The sequence below is a fragment of the Bombina bombina genome, chromosome 3 (genome assembly GCF_027579735.1).
Source record: "Bombina bombina isolate aBomBom1 chromosome 3, aBomBom1.pri, whole genome shotgun sequence".
Taxonomy (NCBI): Eukaryota; Metazoa; Chordata; class Amphibia; order Anura; family Bombinatoridae; genus Bombina; species Bombina bombina.
Window position 1 is genome coordinate 209,995,538 of NC_069501.1, and position 26,069 is coordinate 210,021,606.

At 39.6% G+C, this 26,069-nt stretch overlaps 1 protein-coding gene across 7 annotated transcripts in view; it reads left to right on the plus strand.

Annotated features, from left to right (window-relative positions):
- The window catches only part of NCOR1 (nuclear receptor corepressor 1), a 1,077,134-nt gene that overhangs the window by 746,575 nt on the left and 304,490 nt on the right, over positions 1 to 26,069 (plus strand). For all 7 annotated transcript variants that reach the window (XM_053706113.1, XM_053706112.1, XM_053706115.1 and 4 more), the window contains one exon: positions 12,201 to 12,321. In XM_053706113.1, coding sequence (XP_053562088.1) covers positions 12,201 to 12,321 — 121 coding nt within the window. The remainder of the gene's footprint in view (positions 1 to 12,200; positions 12,322 to 26,069) is intronic.

The window sequence follows — 26,069 nt, forward strand, 5'->3', positions numbered from 1 at the left end:
CTCAAGCAGTGGAATGGGGACTATACAGACTTGTCTCCAAAGATTCAAGTAGACCAGATGACCAGAGACTCACTCCGTTGGTGGTTGTCCCAGGATCACCTGTCTCAGGGAATGAGTTTCCGCAGACCAGAGTGGGTCATTGTCACGACCGACGCCAGTCTATTAGGCTGGGGCGCGGTCTCGGATTCCCTGAAAGCTCAGGGTTTATGGTCTCGGGAAGAGTCTCTTCTCCCGATCAACATCCTGGAACTGAGAGCGATATTCATTGCTCTCCGGGCTTGGCCTCAACTAGCGAAGGCCGGATTCATAAGATTCCAGTCAGACAACATGACGACTGTAGCTTACATCAACCATCAGGGGGGAACAAGGAGTTCCTTGGTGATGAGAGAGGTATCCAAAATCATCAAATGGGCGGAGGATCACTCCTGCCACCTATCTGCAATCCACATCCCAGGAGTAGACAACTGGGAGGCGGATTATCTGAGTCGTCAGACTTTCCATCCGGGGGAGTGGGAACTCCACCCGGAGGTGTTTGCCCAGTTGACTCAATTATGGGGCATTCCAGACATGGATCTAATGGCGTCTCGTCAGAACTTCAAGGTTCCTTGCTACGGGTCCAGATCCAGGGATCCCAAGGCGACTAGTGGATGCATTAGTGGCGCCTTGGTCGTTCAACCTGGCTTATGCGTTTCCACCGTTCCCTCTCCTTCCCAGGCTTGTAGCCAGGATCAAACAGGAGAAGGCCTCGGTGATTCTGATAGCTCCTGCGTGGCCGCGCAGGACTTGGTATGCAGACCTGGTGAATATGTCATCGGCTCCACCATGGAAGCTACCTTTGAGACAGGATCTTCTAGTACAAGGTCCATTCGAACATCCAAATCTAGTTTCTCTGCAGCTGACTGCTTGGAAATTGAACGTTTGATTTTATCCAAGCGTGGGTTTTCAGATTCAGTGATAGATACTCTGGTCCAAGCCAGAAAACCTGTGACTAGAAAGATTTACCATAAAATATGGAAAAAATATATCTGTTGGTGTGAATCCAAGGGATTCTCCTGGAGTAAGATTAAAATTCCTAAGATCCTCTCCTTTCTCCAAAAAGGTTTGGATAAGGGATTGTCAGCGAGTTCTCTAAAAGGACAGATTTCTGCTTTATCTGTCTTGTTACACAAACGACTGGCAGCTGTGCCAGATGTACATGCTTTTGTACAGGCTTTGGTCAGAATCAAGTCTAAATTTAGTTCTTTCAGTTCTTCAAGGGGTTCCATTTGAACCCTTACATTCCATAGATATCAAGTTACGATCTTGGAAGGTTCTGTTTTTGGTTGCTATTTCTTCTGCTAGAAGAGTTTCTGAATTATCTGCTTTGCAGTGTGATCCACCCTATCTGGTGTTCCATTCAGATAAGGTTGTTTTGCGTACCAAGCCTGGTTTTCTTCCAAAAGTTGTTTCCAACAAGAATATTAACCAGGAAATAGTTGTTCCTTCTTTGTGTCCGAATCCAGTTTCAAAGAAGGAACTTTTGTTACACAATTTAGATGTAGTCCGTGCTTTAAAGTTCTATTTAGAAGCAACAAAGGATTTCAGACAAACTTCTTCTTTGTTTGTCGTTTATTCTGGTAAGAGGAGAGGACAAAAAGCTACTGCTACCTCTCTTTCTGGCTGAAAAGCATCATCCGATTGGCTTATGAGACTGCTGGACGGCAGCCTCCTGAACGAATCACAGCTCACTCTACTAGGGCTGTGGCTTCCACATGGGCCTTCAAGAACGAGGCTTCTGTTGATCAGATATGTAAGGCAGCGACTTGGTCTTCTCTGCACACTTTTGCCAAATTCTACAAATTTGATACTTATGCTTCTTCGGAGTCTATTTTTGAGAGAAAGGTTTTGCAAGCCGTGGTGCCTTCTGTTTTAGGTAACCTGATTTGCTCCCTCCCTTCATCCGTGTCCTAAAGCTTTGGTATTGGTTCCCACAAGTTATGGATGACGCCGTGGACCGGACACACCAATGTTGGAGAAAACAGAATTTATGCTTACCTGATAAATTACTTTCTCCAACGGTGTGTCCGGTCTACGGCCCGCCCTGGTTTTTTAATCAGGTTTGAAAAATGTCTTTCTCTATACACTACAGTCACCACGGCACCCTATAGTTTCTCCTTTTTTTCTCCTAACTGTCGGTCGAATGACTGGGGGGGCGGAGCCTGGGAGGGGCTATATGGACAGCTTTTGCTGTGCTCTTTGCCATTTCCTGTTGGGGAAGAGAATATTCCCACAAGTTATGGATGACGCCGTGGACCGAACACACCGTTGGAGAAAGTAATTTATCAGGTAAGCATAAATTCTGTTTTCTTTCATGTAATTAGCAAGAGTCCATGAGCTAGTCACGTATGGGATATACATTCCCACCAGGAGGGGCAAAGTTTCCCAAACCTTAAAATGCCTATAAATACACCCCTCACCACACCCAATTCAGTTTTTACAAACTTTGCCTCCTATGGAGGTGGTGAAGTAAGTTTGTGCTAGATTCTACGTTGATATGCGCTCCGCAGCAGGTTGGAGCCCGGTTTTCCTCTCAGCGTGCAGTGAATGTCAGAGGTATGTGAGGAGAGTATTGCCTGTTTGAATTCAATGATCTCCTTCTACGGGGTCTATTTCATAGGTTCTCTGTTATCGGTCGTAGAGATTCATCTCTTACCTCCCTTTTCAGATCGACGATATACTCTTATAAATATACCATTACCTCTGCTGATTTTCGTTTCAGTACTGGTTTGGCTTTCTACAAACATGTAGATGAGTGTCCTGGGGTAAGTAAGTCTTATTTTCTGTGACACTCTAAGCTATGGTTGGGCACTTTTTTAATAAAGTTCTAAATATATGTATTCAAACATTTATTTGCCTTGACTCAGGATGTTCAACATTCCTTATTTTCAGACAGTCAGTTTCATATTTGGGATAATGCATTTGAATCAAATATTTTTCTTACCTTAAAGATTTGACTTTTTTTCCCTGTGGGCTGTTAGGCTCGCGGGAGCTGAAAATGCTTCATTTTTGTGTCATTCTTGGCGCGGACTTTTTTGGCGCAAAAAAAATCTTTTCTGTTTCCGGCGTCATACGTGTCGCCGGAAGTTGCGCCATTTTTGACGTTCTTTTGCGCAAAAAAATGTCGGCGTTCCGGACGTGGCGTCATTTTTGGCGCCAAAAGCATTTAGGCGCCAAATAATGTGGGCGTCTTATTTGGCGCTAAAAAAGTATGGGCGTCGCTTTTGTCTCCACATTATTTAAGTCTCATTATTTATTGCTTCTGGTTGCTAGAAGCTTGTTCACTGGCATTTTTTCCCATTCCTGAAACTGTCATTTAAGGAATTTGATCAATTTTGCTTTATATGTTGTTTTTTCTCTTACATATTGCAAGATGTCTCACGTTGCATCTGAGTCAGAAGATACTTCAGGAAAATCGCTGTCTGGTGCTGGAACTACCAAAGCTAAGTGTATCTGCTGTAAACTTTTGGTAGCTATTCCTCCAGCTGTTGTTTGTATTAATTGTCATGACAAACTTGTTAATGCAGATAATATTTCCTTTAGTAATGTACCATTACCTGTTGCAGTTCCATCAACATCTAATGTTCAGAATGTTCCTGATAACATAAGAGATTTTGTTTCTGAATCCATCAAGAAGGCTATTTCTGTTATTCCTCCTTCTAGTAAACATAAAAAATCTTTTAAAACTTCTCTTTATAGAGATGAATTTTTAAATGAACATCATCATTCTGATTCTAATGACTCTTCTGGTTCAGAGGATTCTGTCTCAGAGAATGATGCTGATAAATCTTCATATTTATTTAAAATGGAATTTATTCGTTCTTTACTTAAAGAAGTACTAATTGCTTTAGAAATTGAGGATTCTGGTCCTCTTTATACTAAATCTAAACGTTTAGATAAGGTCTTTAAATCTCCTGAGGTTATTCCAGAAGTTTTTCCTGTTCCTGGTGCTATTTCTGAAGTAATTTCCAGAGAATGGAATAATTTGGGTAATTCATTTACTCCTTCTAAACGTTTTAAGCAGTTATATCCTGTGCCGTCTGACAGATTAGAATTTTGGGACAAAATCCCTAAAGTTGATGGGGCTATTTCTACCCTTGCTAAACGTACTACTATTCCTACGTCAGATGGTACTTCGTTTAAGGATCCTTTAGATAGGAAAATTGAATCCTTTCTAAGAAAAGCTTATCTGTGTTCAGGTAATCTTCTTAGACCTGCTATATCATTGGCTGATGTTGCTGCAGCTTCAACTTTTTGGTTGCAAACTTTAGCGCAACAAGTAACAGATCATGATTCTCATAATATTATTATTCTTCTTCAACATGCTAATAATTTTATCTGTGATGCCATTTTTGATATTATCAGAGTTGATGTCAGGTTTATGTCTCTAGCTATTTTAGCTAGAAGAGCTTTATGGCTTAAGACTTGGAATGCTGATATGTCTTCTAAATCAACTCTACTTTCCATTTCTTTCCAGGGTAACAAATTATTTGGTTTTCAGTTGGATTCTATTATCTCAACTGTTACTGGTGGGAAAGGAACTTTTTTACCACAGGATAAAAAATCTAAGGGTAAAAACAGGGCTAATAATCGTTTTCGTTCCTTTCGTTTCAACAAAGAACAAAAGCCTGATCCTTCATCCTCAGGAGCAGTTTCAATTTGGAAACCATCTCCAGTCTGGAATAAATCCAAGCCTTCTAGAAAAGCAAAGCCAGCTTCTAAGTCCACATGAAGGTGCGGCCCTCATTCCAGCTCAGCTGGTAGGGGGCAGGTTACGTTTTTTCAAAGAAATTTGGATCAATTCTGTTCACAATCTTTGGATTCAGAACATTGTTTCAGAAGGGTACAGAATTGGTTTCAAGATAAGACCTCCTGCAAAGAGATTTTTTCTTTCCCGTGTCCCAGTAAATCCAGTGAAAGTTCAAGCATTTCTGAAATGTGTTTCAGATCTAGAGTTGGCTGGAGTAATTATGCCAGTTCCAGTTCTGGAACAGGGGATGGGGTTTTATTCAAATCTCTTCATTGTACCAAAGAAGGAGAATTCTGGATCTAAAAATATTGAATCGTTATGTAAGGATACCAACGTTCAAAATGGTAACTGTAAGGACTATCTTGCCTTTTGTTCAGCAAGGGCATTATATGTCCACAATAGATTTACAGGATGCATATCTGCATATTCCGATTCATCCAGATCATTATCAGTTCCTGAGATTCTCTTTTCTGGACAAGCATTACCAGTTTGTGGCTCTGCCGTTTGGCCTAGCTACAGCTCCAAGAATTTTTACAAAGGTTCTCGGTGCCCTTCTGTCTGTAATCAGAGAACAGGGTATTGTGGTATTTCCTTATTCGGACGATATCTTGGTACTTGCTCAGTCTTTACATTTAGCAGAATCTCATACGAATCGACTTGTGTTGTTTCTTCAAGATCATGGTTGGAGGATCAATTCACTAAAAAGTTCATTGATTCCTCAGACAAGGGTAACCTTTCTGGGTTTCCAGATAGATTCAGTGTCCATGACTCTGTCTTTGACAGACAAGAGACGTCTAAAATTGATTTCAGCTTGTCGAAACCTTCAGTCACAATCATTCCCTTCGGTAGCCTTATGCATGGAAATTCTAGGTCTTATGACTGCTGCATCGGACGCGATCCCCTTTGCTCGTTTTCACATGCGACCTCTTCAGCTCTGTATGCTGAATCAATGGTGCAGGGATTACACAAAGATATCTCAATTAATATCTTTTAAACCGATTGTACGACACTCTCTAACGTGGTGGACAGATCACCATCGTTTAATTCAGGGGGCTTCTTTTGTTCTTCCGACCTGGACTGTAATTTCAACAGATGCAAGTCTCACAGGTTGTTGAGCTGTGTGGGGATCTCTGACGGCACAAGGAGTTTGGGAATCTCAGGAGGTGAGATTACTGATCAATATTTTGGAACTCCGTGCAATTTTCAGAGCTCTTCAGTCTTGGCCTCTTCTGAAGAGAGAATCGTTCATTTGTTTTCAGACAGACAATGTCACAACTGTGGCATACATCAATCATCAAGGAGGGACTCACAGTCCTCTGGCTATGAAAGAAGTATCTCGAATTCTGGTTTGGGCGGAATCCAGCTCCTGTCTAATCTCTGCGGTTCATATCCCAGGTATAGACAATTGGGAAGCGGATTATCTCAGTCGCCAAACGTTGCATCCGGGCGAATGGTCTCTTCACCCAGAGGTATTTCTTCCGATTGTTCAAATGTGGGAGCTTCCAGAAATAGATCTGATGGCGTCTCATCTAAACAAGAAACTTCCCAGGTATCTGTCCAGATCCCGGGATCCTCAGGCGGAAGCAGTGGATGCATTATCACTTCCTTGGAAGTATCATCCTGCCTATATCTTTCCGCCTCTAGTTCTTCTTCCAAGAGTAATCTCCAAGATTCTGAAGGAATGCTAGTTTGTTCTGCTGGTAGCTCCGGCATGGCCTCACAGGTTTTGGTATGCGGATCTTGTCCTGATGGCCTCTTGCCATCCGTGGACTCTTCCGCTAAGACCAGACCTTCTGTCGCAAGGTCCTTTTTTCCATCAGGATCTCAAATCCTTAAATTTAAAGGTATGGAGATTGAACACTTAATTCTTGGTCAAAGAGGTTTCTCTGACTCTGTGATTAATACTATGTTACAGGCTCGTAAATCTGTATCCAGAGAGATATATTATAGAGTCTGGAAGACTTATATTTCTTGGTGTCTTTCTCATCATTTTTCTTGGCATTCTTTTAGAATTCCGAGAATTTTACAGTTTCTTCAGGATGGTGTAGATAAAGGTTTATCCGCAAGTTCTTTGAAAGGACAAATCTCTGCTCTTTCTGTTCTTTTTCACAGAAAGATTGCTAATCTTCCTGATATTCATTGTTTTGTACAAGCTTTGGTTCGTATAAAACCTGTCATTAAAGGGACACTATACCCAAACATTTTCTTTCATGATTAAGGTAGAGAATACAATTTTAAACAACATTCCAATTTACTTCTATTACCTAATTTGCTTAATTCTTTAGATATACTTTAATGAAGAAATAGCAATGCACACAGTGAACCAATCACAGGAGGCATCTATGTGCAGCTACCAATCAGCAGCTACTAAGCATATCTAGATATGCTTTTCAGCAAAGAATATCAAGAGAATGACGCAAACTAGATAATAGAAGTAAATTAGAAAGTTGTTTATAATTGTATGCTCTTTCTAAATCATGAAAGAAAAAATTTGGGTTTCATGTCCCTTTAAGTCAATTTCTCCTCCTTGGAGTTTGAATTTGGTTCTGGGGGCTCTTCAAGCTCCTCCGTTTGAACCTATGCATTCATTGGACATTAAATTACTTTCTTGGAAAGTTTTGTTCCTTTTGGCGATCTCTTCTGCCAGAAGGGTCTCTGAATTATCTGCTCTTTCTTGTGAGTCTCCTTTTCTGATTTTTCATCAGGATAAGGCGGTGTTGCGAACTTCTTTTGAATTTTTACCTAAGGTTGTGAATTCCAACAACATTAGTAGAGAAATTGTGGTTCCTTCATTATGTCCTAATCCTAAGAATTCTAAGGAGAAATCGTTGCATTCTTTGGATGTTGTTAGAGCTTTGAAATATTATGTTGAAGCTACTAAGTCTTTCCGAAAGACTTTCTAGTCTATTTGTTATCTTTTCCGGTTCTAGAAAAGGCCAGAAAGCTTCTGCCATTTCTTTGGCATCTTGGTTGAAATCTTTAATTCATCATGCCTATGTCGAGTCGGGTAAAACTCCGCCTCAAAGGATTACAGCTCATTCTACTAGGTCAGTTTCTACTTCCTGGGCGTTTAGGAATGAAGCTTCGGTTGATCAGATTTGCAAAGCAGCAACTTGGTCCTCTTTGCATACTTTTACTAAATTCTACCATTTTGATGTATTTTCTTCTTCTGAAGCAGTTTTTGGTAGAAAAGTACTTCAGGCAGCGGTTTCAGTTTGAATCTTCTGTTTATGTTTTTCATTAAACTTTATTTTGGGTGTGGATTATTTTCAGCAGGAATTGGCTGTCTTTATTTTATCCCTCCCTCTCTACTGACTCTTGCGTGGAAAGATCCACATCTTGGGTAGTCATTATCCCATACGTCACTAGCTCATGGACTCTTGCTAATTACATGAAAGAAAACATAATTTATGTAAGAACTTACCTGATAAATTCATTTCTTTCATATTAGCAAGAGTCCATGAGGCCCGCCCTTTTTTGTGGTGGTTATGATTTTTTTGTATAAAGCACAATTATTCCAATTCCTTATTTTATATGCTTTCGCAGTTTTTTCTTATCACCCCACTTCTTGGCTATTCGTTAAACTGAATTGTGGGTGTGGTGAGGGGTGTATTTATAGGCATTTTAAGGTTTGGGAAACTTTGCCCCTCCTGGTGGGAATGTATAGCCCATACGTCACTAGCTCATGGACTCTTGCTAATATGAAAGAAATGAATTTATCAGGTAACTTCTTACATAAATTATGTTTTTCTGGTGTTCCACTCCTAATTATTCTTGGCATTCTTTCAGAATTCCTAAGATTTTACTGTTTCTTCAGGATGGTTTTGATAAGGGTTTGTCTGCAAATACTTTGAAAGGACAAATTTTTGCTCGTTCTGTCTTATTTCATAGAAAGATTGCTAAACTTCCTGATATTCACTGTTTTGTTCAGGCTTTGATTTGTATTAAACCTGTTATTAAATCTATTTCTCCTCCTTGGAGTCTCAATTTGGTTTTGAAGATTTGACAGGCTCCTCCTTTTGAGTCTATGCATTCTCTGGATATTAAATTACTTTCTTGGTAAGTGTTATTTCTTTTGGCTATCTCTTCTGCTAGAATAGTTTCTGAATTGTCTGCTCTCTCTTGTGAGTCTCCTTATCTGATTCTCCATCAAGATAAAGCTGTTTTGCTTACTTCATTTACATTTTTGCTAAAGTTGTGAATTCTTACACATTAATAGGGAAACTGTTGTTCCTTCCTTGTGTCCTAATCTTAAGAATACTTTTGAAAGGTCTTTACATTCTTTGGATGTGGTAAGAGCTTTGAAATATGCTGAGGCTACTAAAGATTTCAGAAAGACTTCTAGTCTATTTGGTATTTTTTTTTTCTGGCTCCAGGAAAGGTCAGAAAGCCTCTGCCATTTCTCTAGCATCTTGATTGAAACTTTTGATTCACAAAGCTTATTTGGAGGCGGGGCAGTCTCCGCTTAAGACAGGGGTGTCCAAACTTTGCTCTCCAGAGGTTTTGGAACTACATTTCCCATGATGCTCAGCTAGATAAAATGCTGGCTGAGCATCATCGGAAATGTAGTTCCAAAACCTCTGGAGAGCAAAGTTTGGACACCCCTGGCTTAAGAGAATTACAGCTCATTCTACTAGATAAGTTGCCACTTCTTGGGCTTTCAAGAATGAAGCTTCAGTTGTTCAAATTTGCAAAGCAGCAACTTGGTCTTCTTTGCATACTTTTACTTGATTTTACAATTTTGATGTGTTTGCTTCTTCAGAAGCAGCCTTTGGTAGAAAGGTTCTTCAGGCAGTTGTCTCAGTTTGATTCTAGTGCATTTGATTTGAGTTTTTTTGACATTTTTAAGAAAACTTAATTATTTTTTTGTATTTAATTTCTTAGCGGATTTAGCTGTTGTTTTATCCCTCCCCTTTCTAGTGACTCGTGGATTTTCACATCTTGGGTATTATATCCCATACGTCACTAGCTTATGGACTCTTGCCACTTACATGAAAGAAAACATAATTTTACTTACCTTATCAATTAATTTCTTTCATAGTGGCAAGAGTCCATGAGACCCACCCTATTTTTTGTGGTTATGATATTTTGTATAAAGCACAATTTTATTTCCAGTTCCTATTTTTTCCAGTTCCTATTTTTTCCCAGTTCCTTTTTTGTATGCTTTTTACTCCTCCTTTTATACCTCACTTCTTGGCTACACGTTGAACTAAGGTATGAGTGAGGTGGGAGATATATTTATAGGCATTTTGAGGTTTGGGAAACTTTGCCCCCTCCTGGTAGGAATGTATATCCGATACGTCACTAGCTCATGGACTCTTGCCACTATGAAAGAAATGAATTTATCGGGTATGTTCCTACACAAATTATGTTATATATATTGATGAAGATTCGCACTCAATTGACTTTTTAAAGTGATTAATTTATTATAAACTGTGACATTTCGGGTATAACACTCTCCCCTTCATCAGAGAGTTTGGTCCCTGAAACGTCAGTTTATAATTATAATAATTATTACTTTTATCAGTTATTTGTAGAGCGCTAACAGATTCTGCAGCGCTATATAAATTAATCTCTTTGAAAAGTCCAGAGAGTGTGGATCTTCATCATCGTATTTACCCTCAATGTTCCTGACACCCTGGCAATTTGTTTTTGAGGTGAGAGTGCAAATCCCCACTGACTGTGAGATAGCTATAGATATATATAGATAGATAGATGGATAGATATGGGAAAAGGTGCAAAAAGAAATAAAAAAAAATAACAGGGTGGTGGACTCGTGGGCTCTCAGCACCATGAAAGGAAATCATTTATGATCAATTGCTCCTGTGAACTAATACCCAAGTAATGACAAAATAAGATATACAGAACATCTAAAGCGAGATCGGTGCTCCGGTTCCATATGAGGGCTGATGCCTGATCTTTACAAACATTGACACTGTCTGTAGCGATCAGCAGTTGTTGCCGGCAGGAGGGAAAAAAATAAAATAAAGGGACTCTGTTTTTTTTCCAGTCATGTGACTGCTATTGAAAAGCATTGAGAAGCAGTGCTTGATTAAAATAGCCAGTAGGTGGAGCTGTCCGCTTGTGTTGCAGCAAAGATATGCAAGCCAAGCAAGCTGAAATTAATCAGTTTAACCAGACCTGAGCCATCGAGCAGCTTGTAAGATCTTCCTGTCTATAAATCAGTCCAGATTGGAATGCATAGAAAGAACTGTTTGCAGAAAAATGCAAGTAAAGTCTGTGCTGTGTGATTATTTTATTAGGTTTATAATGCTGTTTAGCAAATGTTTTTGTTCATTTAAAGGGACATGAAACACAATTTTTTTCTTTCTTGATTTAGAAAGAACATGCAATTTTAAACAACTTTCTTATTTACTTCTATCATCTCATTTGTTTTATTCTCTTGATATTCGTTGCTGAAAAGCATATCTAGATAGGCTCAGTAGCTGCTGATTGGTTGCTGTACATACAAGCCTCATGTGATTGGCTAACCCATGTGCATTGCTATTTCTTCAACAAAGGATATCGGAAAGATGAAGCAAAATAAATAATAGAAGTAAGTTTGAATGTTGTTTAAATTTGTATTATCTATCTGAATCATGAAAGAAAAAATTTGGGTTTAGTGTCCCTTTAACTTAGTTTAATTATATATTCTGTGTTGTGTGAATATTTTATTAGGTTTATAATGCTGTTTAGCATTTAAAGTCTTCATTTCAAAGCTTTAAAAATAATGTTTTATGTGTTACTTATGCCAATTTTGAGAGGGGACTGGAACCTAACTCCCTCACTTCCCATTGACTTACATTATAAACTGGGTTTTAATTTACAAAGGTCCTTCTGGAACCTAACCCCGGCGTAAACTGAGGGCTACCTGTACTATTATTTTTTCTATTTTTGTGTGTTTTTATGGTTGAAGGATGTTTAATCACTCCCTTTTTTCATCCATTACTCTTGGCCTCTGGGTATTGTTTCCCAGGAGTAATCATTTCTGGACTCTTATCACCTATTTGAAAGAAAACATAATTCATCTTACCTGCTTAATTCCTTTCTTTTATGGTGATATGTCAACAAGACCCCACCCTGATTTTTTATATTGTTTTTTGTTTTATTTTTGGCACATCCATTTCCCATTTTCTCTTTTTTATTCTCACCTCTGTCAGCTTGGCTATACATCAGACTGAATACTATACAGGTGGGAGGGTTTAAATATTTGCCTTCTCATAGTAGCAAGAAAGGTAATTCCCAGGAGTAATAGATCGTGGACTCTTATTAACATGAAAGAGAGGAGTTTATCAGGTAAGAAATAAATTATGTTTTTATTAATTCTTTAATGTAAAGTGATATTTATAGTGGTTTATAGGAAAATAGGATTTTTATTTTGTACTGTTCAATTTGTTTATTTTGTTTTCATTAGGGAACACCTGGCACTTACTTAACATCACTGAGCCAGCAGTCATACAGCCAAGAATCAGTTAAGCCCTCTGTAGGCTCCATCTCTCTTGGACTGCCAAGACAGCAAGAATCGGCAAAAATTGGTATGTCTGTTATATGAAAGTTATTTTACCATTTCATAGCTGTTCTTTTGAATCAATTCTTTAAAAAGTGTTAAATAATAACTATCATTAGCATTTAAAGGAGTTGTATAGTATATTTGCCTGCTCTGGTCATTATGTTTTGTATGTACATATTGGGTTTATATATGTGAAAATTATGGTACTTTTATGGGTTAAAAGGACATGAAAGTTAAAATGTTTTAATGCATTGTTGCATATCATATAGCCCTCAATAAACTTGCATGCTCCTGAGTTTACACAGGTTAAGGATCTAAGTTTAACAAAAGATATCAAGAGGACAGATTGAAAATACACTATATGGTTAAAAGTATGTGGTTGTTGGACATCCCATTCCAAATTCATGAGCATTAAAATTTAGTCCCGTCCCCCCCCTTATAACTGACAGCCATCACTCTTCTGGGATTGTTTTCACAAGATTTTAGTGCGTCTGTGGGAATGTGTGCCCATTCAGCCAAAAGAGCTTTTGTGAGGTCAGTCACTTATTTTGGATGAGAAGTTCTGGCTCTCAGTCAGTGTTCTAGTTCATCCCAAAGGTGTTCAGTGGGGTTGAGGCCACTTAAGTTCCTCCATACCAGACTCTTCAAACCATGTGTTCATGGACCTCAGACAGGGGCACAATCATGCTGGAACAGGAAAGGATCTTCCACAAACTGTTGCCACAAAGTTGAGAACACCCAACTGTCTAAAATGTATTTCTTTCATGTAATTAGCAAGAGTCCATGAGCTAGTGACGTATGGGATATACATTCCTACCAGGAGGGGCAAAGTTTCCCAAACCTCAAAATGCCTATAAATACACCCCTCACCACACCCACAATTCAGTTTTACAAACTTTGCCTCCGATGGAGGTGGTGAAGTAAGTTTGTGCTAGATTCTACGTTGATATGCGCTCCGCAGCAAGTTGGAGCCCGGTTTTCCTCTCAGCGTGCAGTGAATGTCAGAGGGATGTGAGGAGAGTATTGCCTATTTGAATGCAGTGTTCTCCTTCTACGGGGTCTATTTCATAGGTTCTCTGTTATCGGTCGTAGAGATTCATCTCTTACCTCCCTTTTCAGATTGACGATATACTCTTATATATACCATTACCTCTGCTGATTCTCGTTTCAGTACTGGTTTGGCTTTCTACAAACATGTAGATGAGTGTCCTGGGGTAAGTAAATCTTATTTTCTGTGACACTCCAAGCTATGGTTGGGCACTTTATTTATAAAGTTCTAAATATATGTATTCAAACATTTATTTGCCTTGACTCAGAATGTTCAACTTTCCTTATTTTCAGACAGTCAGTTTCATATTTGGGATAATGCATTTGATTTAATCATTTTTTCTTACCTTCAAAAATTTGACTCTTCCCTGTGGGCTGTTAGGCTCGCGGGGGCTGAAAATGCTTCATTTTATTGCGTCATTCTTGGCGCAGACTTTTTTGGCGCAAAAAATTCGTTTCCGTTTCCGGCGTCATACATGTCGCCGGAAGTTGGGTCATTTTTTGACGTTATTTTGCGCCAAAAATGTCGGCGTTCCGGATGTGGCGTCATTTTGGCGCCAAAAAGCATTTAGGCGCCAAATAATGTGGGCGTCTTATTGGCGCGAAAAATATGGGCGTCGCTTTTGTCTCCACATTATTTAAGTCTCATTTTTCATTGCTTCTGGTTGCTAGAAGCTTGTTCTTTGGCATTTTTTCCCATTCCTGAAACTGTCATTTAAGGAATTTGATCAATTTTGCTTTATATATATATGTTGTTTTTTCTCTTACATATTGCAAGATGTCTCACGTTGCATCTGAGCCAGAAGATACTACAGGAAAATCGCTGTCTAGTGCTGGATCTACCAAAGCTAAGTGTATCTGCTGTAAACTTTTGGTAGCTATTCCTCCAGCTGTTGTTTGTATTGATTGTCATGACAAACTTGTTAAAGCAGATAATATTTCCTTTAGTAAAGTACCATTGCCTGTTGCAGTTCCTTCAACATCTAAGGTGCAGAATGTTCCTGATAATATAAGAGATTTTGTTTCAGAATCCATAAAGAAGGCTATGTCTGTTATTTCTCCTTCTAGTAAACGTAAAAAATCTTTTAAAACTTCTCTCCCTACAGATGAATTTTTAAATGAACATCATCATTCTGTTTCTGATGACTCTTCTGGTTCAGAGGATTCTGTCTCAGAGGTTGATGCTGATAAATCTTCATATTTATATAAAATGGAATTTATTCGTTCTTTACTTAAAGAAGTACTAATTGCTTTAGAAATAGAGGATTCTGGTCCTCTTGATACTAATTCTAAACGTTTGGATAAGGTATTTAAAGCTCCTGTGGTTATTCCAGAAGTTTTTCCTGTTCCTAATGCTATTTCTGCAGTAATTTCCAAAGAATGGGATAAATTGGGTAATTCATTTACTCCTTCTAAACGTTTTAAGCGATTATATCCTGTGCCGTCTGACAGATTAGAATTTTGGGACAAAATCCCTAAAGTTGATGGGGCTATTTCTACCCTTGCTAAACGTACTACTATTCCTACGTCAGATGGTACTTCGTTTAAGGATCCTTTAGATAGGAAAATTGAATCCTTTCTAAGAAAAGCTTATCTGTGTTCAGGTAATCTTCTTCGACCTGCTATATCTTTGGCTGATGTTGCTGCAGCTTCAACTTTCTGGTTGGAAACTTTAGCGCAACAAGTAACACATCATGATTCTCATGATATTATTATTCTTCTACAGCATGCTAATAATTTTATCTGTGATGCCATTTTTGATATTATCAGAGTTGATGTCAGGTTTATGTCTCTAGCTATTTTAGCTAGAAGAGCTTTATGGCTTAAAACTTGGAATGCTGATATGGCTTCTAAATCTACTTTACTTTCCATTTCTTTCCAGGGTAACAAATTATTTGGTTCTCAGTTGGATTCCATTATTTCAACTGTTACTGGTGGGAAAGGAACTTTTTTACCACAGGATAAAAAATCTAAAGGTAAAAGCAGGGCTAATAATCGTTTTCGTTCCTTTCGTTTCAACAAAGAACAAAAGCCTGATCCTTCATCCTCAGGAGCAGTTTCAGTTTGGAAACCATCTCCAGTCTGGAATAAATCCAAGCCAGCTAGAAAGGCAAAGCCTGCTTCTAAGTCCACATGAAGGTGCGGCCCTCATTCCAGCTCAGCTGGTAGGGGGCAGGTTACGTTTTTTCAAGGAAATTTGGATCAATTCTGTTCACAATCTTTGGATTCAGAGCATTGTTTCAGAAGGGTACAGAATTGGTTTCAAGATGAGACCTCCTGCAAAGAGATTTTTTCTTTCCCGTGTCCCAGTAAATCCAGTAAAAGCTCAAGCATTTCTGAAATGTGTTTCAGATCTAGAGTTGCCTGGAGTAATTATGCCGGTTCCAGTTCCGGAACAGGGGATGGGGTTTTATTCAAATCTCTTCATTGTACCAAAGAAGGAGAATTCCTTCAGACCAGTTCTGGATCTAAAAATATTGAATCGTTATGTAAGAATACCAACGTTCAAGATGGTAACTGTAAGGACTATCTTGCCTTTTGTTCAGCAAGGGAATTATATGTCCACAATAGATTTACAGGATGCATATCTGCATATTCCGATTCATCCAGATCATTATCAGTTCCTGAGATTCTCTTTTCTGGACAAGCATTACCAGTTTGTGGCTCTGCCGTTTGGCCTAGCTACAGCTCCAAGAATTTTTACAAAGGTTCTCGGTGCCCTTCTGTCTGTAATCAGAGAACAGGGTATTGTGGTATTTCCTTATTTGGACGATATCTTGGTACTTGCTCAGTCTTTACATTTAGCAGAATCTCATACGAATCGACTTGTGTTGTTTCTTCAAGATCATGGTTGGAGGATCAATTTACCAAAAAGTTTTTTGATTCCTCAGACAAGGGTAACCTTTCTGGGTTTCCAGATGGATTCAGTGTCCATGACTCTGTCTTTAACAGACAAGAGACGTCTAAAATTGATTGCAGCTTGTCGAAACCTTCAGTCACAATCATTCCCTTCGGTAGCCTTATGCATGGAAATTCTAGGTCTTATGACTGCTGCATCGGACGCGATCCCCTTTGCTCGTTTTCACATGCGACCTCTTCAGCTCTGTATGCTGAAGCAATGGTGCAAGGATTACACGAAGATATCTCAATTAATATCTTTAAAACCGATTGTTCGACATTCTCTAACATGGTGGACAGATCACCATCGTTTAATTCAGGGGGCTTCTTTTGTGCTTCCGACCTGGACTGTAATTTCAACAGATGCAAGTCTCACAGGTTGGGGAGCTGTGTGGGGATCTCTGACGGCACAAGGAGTTTGGGAATCTCAGGAGGTGAGATTACCGATCAATATTTTGGAACTCCGTGCAATTTTCAGAGCTCTTCAGTTTTGGCCTCTTCTGAAGAGAGAATCGTTCATTTGTTTTCAAACAGACAATGTCACAACTGTGGCATACATCAATCATCAAGGAGGGACTCACAGTCCTCTGGCTATGAAAGAAGTATCTCGAATTTTGGTTTGGGCGGAATCCAGCTCCTGTCTAATCTCTGCGGTTCATATCCCAGGTATAGACAATTGGGAAGCGGATTATCTCAGTCGCCAAACGTTGCATCCGGGCGAATGGTCTCTTCACCCAGAGGTATTTCTTCAGATTGTTCAAATGTGGGAACTTCCAGAAATAGATCTGATGGCGTCTCATCTAAACAAGAAACTTCCCAGGTATCTGTCCAGATCCCGGGATCCTCAGGCGGAGGCAGTGGATGCATTATCACTTCCTTGGAAGTATCATCCTGCCTATATCTTTCCGCCTCTAGTTCTTCTTCCAAGAGTAATCTCCAAGATTCTGAAGGAATGCTCGTTTGTTCTGCTGGTAGCTCCGGCATGGCCTCACAGGTTTTGGTATGCGGATCTTGTCCTGATGGCCTCTTGCCAACCGTGGACTCTTCCGTTAAGACCAGACCTTCTGTCACAAGGTCCTTTTTTCCATCAGGATCTGAAATCCTTAAATTTAAAGGTATGGAGATTGAACGCTTGATTCTTGGTCAAAGAGGTTTCTCTGACTCTGTGATTAATACTATGTTACAGGCTCGTAAATCTGTATCTCGAGAGATATATTATAGAGTCTGGAAGACTTATATTTCTTGGTGTCTTTCTCATCATTTTTCTTGGCATTCTTTTAGAATACCGAGAATTTTACAGTTTCTTCAGGATGGTTTAGATAAGGGTTTGTCCGCAAGTTCTTTGAAAGGACAAATCTCTGCTCTTTCTGTTCTTTTTCACAGAAAGATTGCTATTCTTCCTGATATTCATTGTTTTGTACAAGCTTTGGTTCGTATAAAACCTGTTATTAAGTCAATTTCTCCTCCTTGGAGTTTGAATTTGGTTTTGGGAGCTCTTCAAGCTCCTCCGTTTGAACCTATGCATTCATTGGACATTAAATTACTTTCTTGGAAAGTTTTGTTCCTTTTGGCCATCTCTTCTGCCAGAAGAGTTTCTGAATTATCTGCTCTTTCTTGTGAGTCTCCTTTTCTGATTTTTCATCAGGATAAGGCGGTGTTGCGAACTTCTTTTGAATTTTTACCTAAAGTTGTGAATTCCAACAACATTAGTAGAGAAATTGTGGTTCCTTCATTATGTCCTAATCCTAAGAATTCTAAGGAGAAATCGTTGCATTCTTTGGATGTTGTTAGAGCTTTGAAATATTATGTTGAAGCTACGAAATCTTTCCGTAAGACTTCTAGTTTATTTGTTATCTTTTCCGGTTCTAGAAAAGGCCAGAAAGCTTCTGCCATTTCTTTGGCATCTTGGTTGAAATCTTTAATTCATCTTGCCTATGTTGAGTCGGGTAAAACTCCGCCTCAAAGAATTACAGCTCATTCTACTAGGTCAGTTTCTACTTCCTGGGCGTTTAGGAATGAAGCTTCGGTTGACCAGATTTGCAAAGCAGCAACTTGGTCCTCTTTGCATACTTTTACTAAATTCTACCATTTTGATGTATTTTCTTCTTCTGAAGCAGTTTTTGGTAGAAAAGTACTTCAGGCAGCGGTTTCAGTTTGAATCTTCTGCTTATGTTTTTCGTTAAACTTTATTTTTGGGTTTGGATTATTTTCAGCAGGAATTGGCTGTCTTTATTTTATCCCTCCCTCTCTAGTGACTCTTGTGTGGAAAGATCCACATCTTGGGTAGTCATTATCCCATACGTCACTAGCTCATGGACTCTTGCTAATTAAATGAAAGAAAACATAATTTATGTAAGAACTTACCTGATAAATTCATTTCTTTCATATTAGCAAGAGTCCATGAGGCCCGCCCTTTTTTTGTGGTGGTTATGATTTTTGTATAAAGCACAATTATTCCAATTCCTTATTTTATATGCTTTCGCACTTTTTTATCACCCCACTTCTTGGCTATTCGTTAAACTGAATTGTGGGTGTGGTGAGGGGTGTATTTATAGGCATTTTGAGGTTTGGGAAACTTTGCCCCTCCTGGTAGGAATGTATATCCCATACGTCACTAGCTCATGGACTCTTGCTAATATGAAAGAAATGAATTTATCAGGTAAGTTCTTACATAAATTATGTTTTTTATCCTGTAGCATTAAGATGACGCATCACTGGAACAAAGGGGACTAGGCCAAATCCTTAAAAAAAATTATCAGAACATTATTCGTTTTTCAACCAACTTTACAGTGAACACTATGCATTCCATGTAGCATTCTCATTGCATCTGCCTTACCCAGTTTCTTTCATCAGGCTGCCAGATAGTAAAGCAGGATACACTATTCCAAATAACTAATTTCCACTTCTCTAGAGTCTAGTAGCGGTGTGTTATACCTCAGCCAACACTTGTAATTTCACATGTTGTGAAGCTTGTGTACAGCTGCTCAGCCATGGAAACCCTTTTCATGAAGCTTCAGACTCACAGTTCTTGTCCTGATGATGTTGCTTTCAGAATCAGTTTGGAACAGGGGATAAATTATTTTCTTCTATAAGGTACGACAAGTCCACGGATTCATCCTTTACTTGTGGCATATTATCCTCCTGCTAACAGGAAGTGGCAAAGAGCACCACAACAGAGCTGTCTATATAGCTCCTCCCTTAGCTCTACCCCCAGTCATTCTCTTTGCCTACTCTAAGTACTAGGAAGGGTAAAGTGAAAGAGGTGATAAAATATTAGTTTTTAATTTCTTCAAGCAAGAGTTTTTTGTTTTAAATGGTACCGGTGTGTACTATTTACTCTCAGGCAGCAGATGGATGAAGACTTCTGCCTGGAGGATGATGATCTTAGCATTTGTAACTAAGATCCAGTGCTGTTCCCACAGAGGCTGAGGGGTACAAGAAACTTCAGTGTGAGGAACGTTTTCATGCTATATAGCAGTGCGGTATGTTCAGTCATTTTTTTCTGGAGAGACTGTGTATTTCAGAAAGGCTGACAGTGTCCCCATGAGGGTAAGGGTGGGCAGTAATCCTAAGAGCTATAGAAAGGCATTACTAAGCTTGCATAAGGGGCTAATTACAAAAATGGTTGACACTGAGTTTTGAATGTTTGTGGGCAAACGTTTTATGAACTGGGAGTGATGTTAACGTTTTGTGGGCAATAACGTTTTCTCCAACATAGGTGTGTCCGGTCCACGGCGTCATCCTTACTTGTGGGATATTCTCTTCCCCAACAGGAAATGGCAAAGAGCCCAGCAAAGCTGGTCACATGATCCCTCCTAGGCTCCGCCTTCCCCAGTCATTCTCTTTGCCGTTGTACAGGCAACATCTCCACGGAGATGGCTTAGTTTTTTAGTGTTTAACTGTAGTTTTTATTATTCAATCAAGAGTTTGTTATTTTAAAATAGTGCTGGTATGTACTATTTACTCTGAAACAGAAAAGAGATGAAGATTTCTGTTTGTAAGAGGAAAATGATTTTAGCAACCGTTACTAAAATCGATGGCTGTTCCACACAGGACTGTTGAGAGGAATTAACTTCAGTTGGGGGAACAGTGAGCAGACTTTTGCTGCTTGAGGTATGACACATTCTAACAAGACGATGTAATGCTGGAAGCTGTCATTTTCCCTATGGGATCCGGTAAGCCATTTTATTACAGACAGTAAATAAGGGCTTCACAAGGGCTTTTTAAGACTGTAGACATTTTCTGGGCTAAATCGATTTATATACAAACATATTTTATACTCCATAGCCTTGAGGAATTATTTTAATCTTGGGAATTTTGTAAAATAACCGGCAGGCACTGTATTGGACACCTTATTCTCTAGGGGCTTTCCCTAATCATAGGCAGAGTCTCATTTTCGCGCCTGTATTGCGCACTTGTTTTTGAGAAGCATGACATGCAGATGCATGTGTGAGGAGCTCTGATACATAGAAAAGACTTTCTGAAGGCGTCATTTGGTATCGTATTCCCCTTTGGGCTTGGTTGGGTCTCAGCAAAGCAGATACCAGGGACTGTAAAGGGGTTAAATATAAAAACGGCTCCGGTTCCGTTATTTTAAGGGTTAAAGCTTCCAAATTTGGTGTGCAATACTTTTAAGGCTTTAAGACACTGTGGTGAAATTTTGGTGAATTTTGAACAATTCCTTCATACTTTTTCGCAATTGCAGTAATAAAGTGTGTTCAGTTTAAAATTTAAAGTGACAGTAACGGTTTTATTTTAAAACGTTTTTTGTACTTTGTTATCAAGTTTATGCCTGTTTAACATGTCTGAACTACCAGATAGACTGTGTTCTGAATGTGGGGAAGCCAAGGTCCCTTCTCATTTAAATAGATGTGATTTATCTGACACAAAATTTAGAGAAAATGATGCCCAAGATGATTCCTCAAGTGAGGGGAGTAAGCATGGTACTGCATCATCCCCTCCTTCGTCTACACCAGTCTTGCCCACACAAGAGGCCCCTAGTACATCTAGCGCACCAATACTCCTTACTATGCAACAATTAACGGCTGTAATGGATAATTCTATCAAAAACATTTTAGCCAAAATGCCCACTTATCAGCGAAAGCGCGACTGCTCTGTTTTAGAAAATACTGAAGAGCATGAGGACGCTGATGATATTGTTTCTGAAGGGCCCCTACACCAGTCTGAGGGGGCCAGGGAGGTTTTGTCTGAGGGAGAAATTTCAGATTCAGGGAAAATTTCTCAACAAGCTGAACCTGATGTGATTACATTTAAATTTAAGTTGGAACATCTCCGCGCTCTGCTTAAGGAGGTGTTATCCACTCTGGATGATTGTGAGAATTTGGTCATCCCAGAGAAACTATGTAAAATGGACAAGTTCCTAGAGGTCCCGGGGCCCCCCGAAGCTTTTCCTATACCCAAGCGGGTGGCGGACATTGTAAATAAAGAATGGGAAAGGCCCGGTATACCTTTCGTCCCTCCCCCATATTTAAAAAATTGTTTCCTATGGTCGACCCCAGAAAGGACTTATGGCAGACAGTCCCCAAGGTCGAGGGGGCGGTTTCTACTCTAAACAAACGCACCACTATACCCATAGAAGATAGTTGTGTTTTCAAAGATCCTATGGATAAAAAATTAGAAGGTTTGCTTAAAAAGATGTTTGTTCAGCAAGGTTACCTTCTACAACCAATTAAATGCATTGTCCCTGTCACTACAGCCGCGTGTTTCTGGTTCGATGAGCTAGAAAAGGCGATCACTAGTAATTCTCCTTCTTATGAGGAGATTATGGACAGAATCCGTGCTCTCAAATTGGCTAATTCTTTCACCCTAGACGCCACTTTGCAATTGGCTAGGTTAGCGGCGAAAAATTCTGGGTTTGCTATTGTGGCGCGCAGAGCGCTTTGGTTAAAATCTTGGTCAGCGGATGCGTCTTCCAAGAACAAATTGCTTAACATTCCTTTCAAGGGGAAAACGCTGTTTGGCCCTGACTTGAAAGAGATTATCTCTGATATCACTGGGGGCAAGGGCCACGCCCTTCCTCAGGATAGGTCTTTCAAGGCCAAAAATAAACCTAATTTTCGTCCCTTTCGTAGAAACGGACCAGCCCCAAGTGCTACGTCCTCTAAGCAAGAGGGTAATACTTCTCAAGCCAAGCCAGCCTGGAGACCAATGCAAGGCTGGAACAAGGGAAAGCAGGCCAAGAAACCTGCCACTGCTACCAAGACAGCATGAGATGTTGGCCCCCGATCCGGGACCGGATCTGGTGGGGGGCAGACTCTCTCTCTTCGCTCAGGCTTGGGCAAGAGATGTTCTGGATCCTTGGGCGCTAGAAATAGTCTCCCAAGGTTATCTTCTGGAATTCAAAGGGCTTCCCCCAAGGGGGAGGTTCCACAGGTCTCAATTGTCTTCAGACCACATGAAAAAACAGGCATTCTTACATTGTGTAGAAGACCTGTTAAAAATGGGAGTGATTCATCCTGTTCCATTAGGAGAACAAGGGATGGGGTTCTACTCCAATCTGTTCGTAGTTCCCAAAAAAGAGGGAACGTTCAGACCAATCTTAGATCTCAAGATCCTAAACAAGTTTCTCAAGGTTCCATCGTTCAAAATGGAAACCATTCGAACAATTCTTCCTTCCATCCAGGAAGGTCAATTCATGACCACGGTGGATTTAAAGGATGCGTATCTACATTTCTTTCATGTAATTAACAAGAGTCCATGAGCTAGTGACGTATGGGATATACATTCCTACCAGGAGGGGCAAAGTTTCCCAAACCTTAAAATGCCTATAAATACACCCCTCACCACACCCACAAATCAGTTTTACAAACTTTGCCTCCAAGGGAGGTGGTGAAGTAAGTTTGTGCTAGATTCTACGTTGATATGCGCTCCGCAGCAAGTTGGAGCCCGGTTTTCCTCTCAGCGTGCAGTGAATGTCAGAGGGATGTGAAGAGAGTATTGCCTATTGAATGCAGTGATCTCCTTCTACGAGGTCTATTTCATAAGGTTCTCTGTTATCGGTCGTAGAGATTCATCTCTTACCTCCCTTTTCAGATCGACGATATACTCTTATATTTACCATTTCCTCTACTGATTCTCGTTTCAGTACTGGTTTGGCTTTCTACAAACATGTAGATGAGTGTCCTGGGGTAAGTAAGTCTTATTTTCTGTGACACTCTAAGCTATGGTTGGGCACTTTATTTATAAAGTTCTAAATATATGTATTCAAACATTTATTTGCCTTGACTCAGAATGTTCAACTTTCCTTATTTCCAGACAGTCAGTTTCATATTTGGGATTATGCATTGAATTATCATATTTTTTCTTACCTCAAAAATTTGACTTTTTTCCCTGTGGGCTGTTAGGCTCGCGGGGGCTGAAAATGCTTCATTTTATTGCGTCATTTTTGGCGCGGACTTTTTTGGCGCAAAAATTCTTTTCCGTTTCCGGCGTCATACGTGTCGCCGGAAGTTGCGTCATTTTTTTGACGTTATTTTGCGCCAAAAATGTCGGCGTTCCGGATGTGGCGTCATTTTTGGCGCCAAAAGCATTTAGGCGCCAAATAATGTGGGCGTCTTATTTGGCGCTAAAAAATATGGGCGTCGCTTTTGTCTCCACATTATTTCAGTCTCATTTTTCATTTGCTTCTGGTTGCTAGAAGCTTGATGTTTGGCATTTTTTCCCATTCCTGAAACTGTCTTATAAGGAATTTGATCTATTTTGCTTTATATGTTGTTTTTTTCTCTTACATATTGCAAGATGTCTCACGTTGCATCTGAGCCAGAAGATACTACAGGAAAACCACTGCCTGCTGGATCTACCAAAGCTAAGTGTATCTGCTGTAAACTTTTGGTAGCTATTCCTCCAGCTGTTGTTTGTAATAATTGTCATGACAAACTTGTTAAAGCAGATAATATTTCCTTTAGTGATGTACCATTGCCTGTTGCAGTTCCCTCAACATCTAAGGTGCAGAATGTTCCTGATAACATAAGAGATTTTGTTTCTGAATCCATAAAGAAGGCTTTGTCTGTTATTTCTCCTTCTAGTAAACGTAAAAAGTCTTTTAAATCTTCTCTCTCTACAGATGAATTTTTAAATGAACACCATCATTCTGATTCTTTGGACTCTTCTGGTTCAGAGGATTCTATCTCAGAGATTGATGCTGATAAATCTTCATATTTATTTAAGATGGAATTTATTCGCTCTTTACTTAAAGAAGTACTAATTGCTTTAGAAATAGAGGATTCTAGTCCTCTTGATACTAATTCTATACGTTTGGATAAGGTTTTTAAAGCTCCTGCGGTTATTCCAGAAGTCTTTCCTGTTCCTAATGCTATTTCTGCAGTAATTTCCAAGGAATGGGATAAATTGGGTAATTCATTTACTCCTTCTAAACGTTTTAAGCAATTATATCCTGTTCCGCCTGACAGGTTAGAATTTTGGGACAAAATCCCTAAAGTTGATGGGGCTATTTCTACCCTTGCTAAACGTACTACCATTCCTACGTCAGATGGTACCTCGTTTAAGGATCCTTTAGATAGAAAAATTGAATCTTTTCTAAGAAAAGCTTATCTATGTTCAGGTAATCTTCTTAGACCTGCTATATCATTGGCTGATGTTGCTGCAGCTTCAACTTTTTGGTTGGAAACTCTAGCGCAACAAGTAACAAATCGTGATTCTCATGATATTATTATTCTTCTCCAGCATGCTAATAATTTCATCTGTGATGCCATTTTTGATATTATTAGAGTTGATGTTAGGTTTATGTCTCTGGCTATCTTAGCCAGAAGAGCTTTATGGCTTAAGACCTGGAATGCTGATATGGCTTCTAAATCAACTCTACTTTCCATTTCTTTCCAGGGAAACAAATTATTTGGTTCTCAGTTGGATTCTATTGAGATTACCGATCAATATCTTGGAACTCCGTGCAGTTTTCAGAGCTCTTCAGTTTTGGCCTCTTCTGAAGAGAGAATCGTTCATTTGTTTTCAGACAGACAATGTCACAACTGTGGCATACATCAATCATCAAGGAGAGACTCACAGTCCTCTGGCTATGAAAGAAGTATCTCGAATTTTGGTTTGGGCGGAATCCAGCTCCTGTCTAATCTCTGCGGTTCATATCCCAGGTGTAGACAATTGGGAAGCGGATTATCTCAGTCGCCAAACGTTGCATCCGGGCGAATGGTCTCTTCACCCAGAGGTATTTCTTCAGATTGTTCAAATGTGGGGGCTCCCAGAGATAGATCTGATGGCCTCTCATCTAAACAAGAAACTTCCCAGGTATCTGTCCAGATCCCGGGATCCTCAGGCGGAGGCAGTGGATGCATTATCACTTCCTTGGAAGTATCATCCTGCCTATATCTTTCCGCCTCTAGTTCTTCTTCCAAGAGTAATCTCCAAGATTCTGAGGGAATGCTCGTTTGTTCTGCTAATAGCTCCGGCATGGCCTCACAGGTTTTGGTATGCGGATCTTGTCCGGATGGCATCTTGCCAACCATGGACTCTTCCGTTAAGACCAGACCTTCTGTCACAAGGTCCTTTTTTCCATCCGGATCTGAAATCCTTAAATTTAAAGGTATGGAGATTGAACGCTTGATTCTTGGTCAAAGAGGTTTCTCTGACTCCGTGATTAATACTATGTTACAGGCTCGTAAATCTGTATCTCGAGAGATATATTATAGAGTCTGGAAGACTTATATTTCTTGGTGTCTTTCTCATCATTTTTCTTGGCATTCTTTTAGAATACCGAGAATTTTACAGTTTCTTCAGGATGGTTTAGATAAGGGTTTGTCCGCAAGTTCTTTGAAAGGACAAATCTCTGCTCTTTCT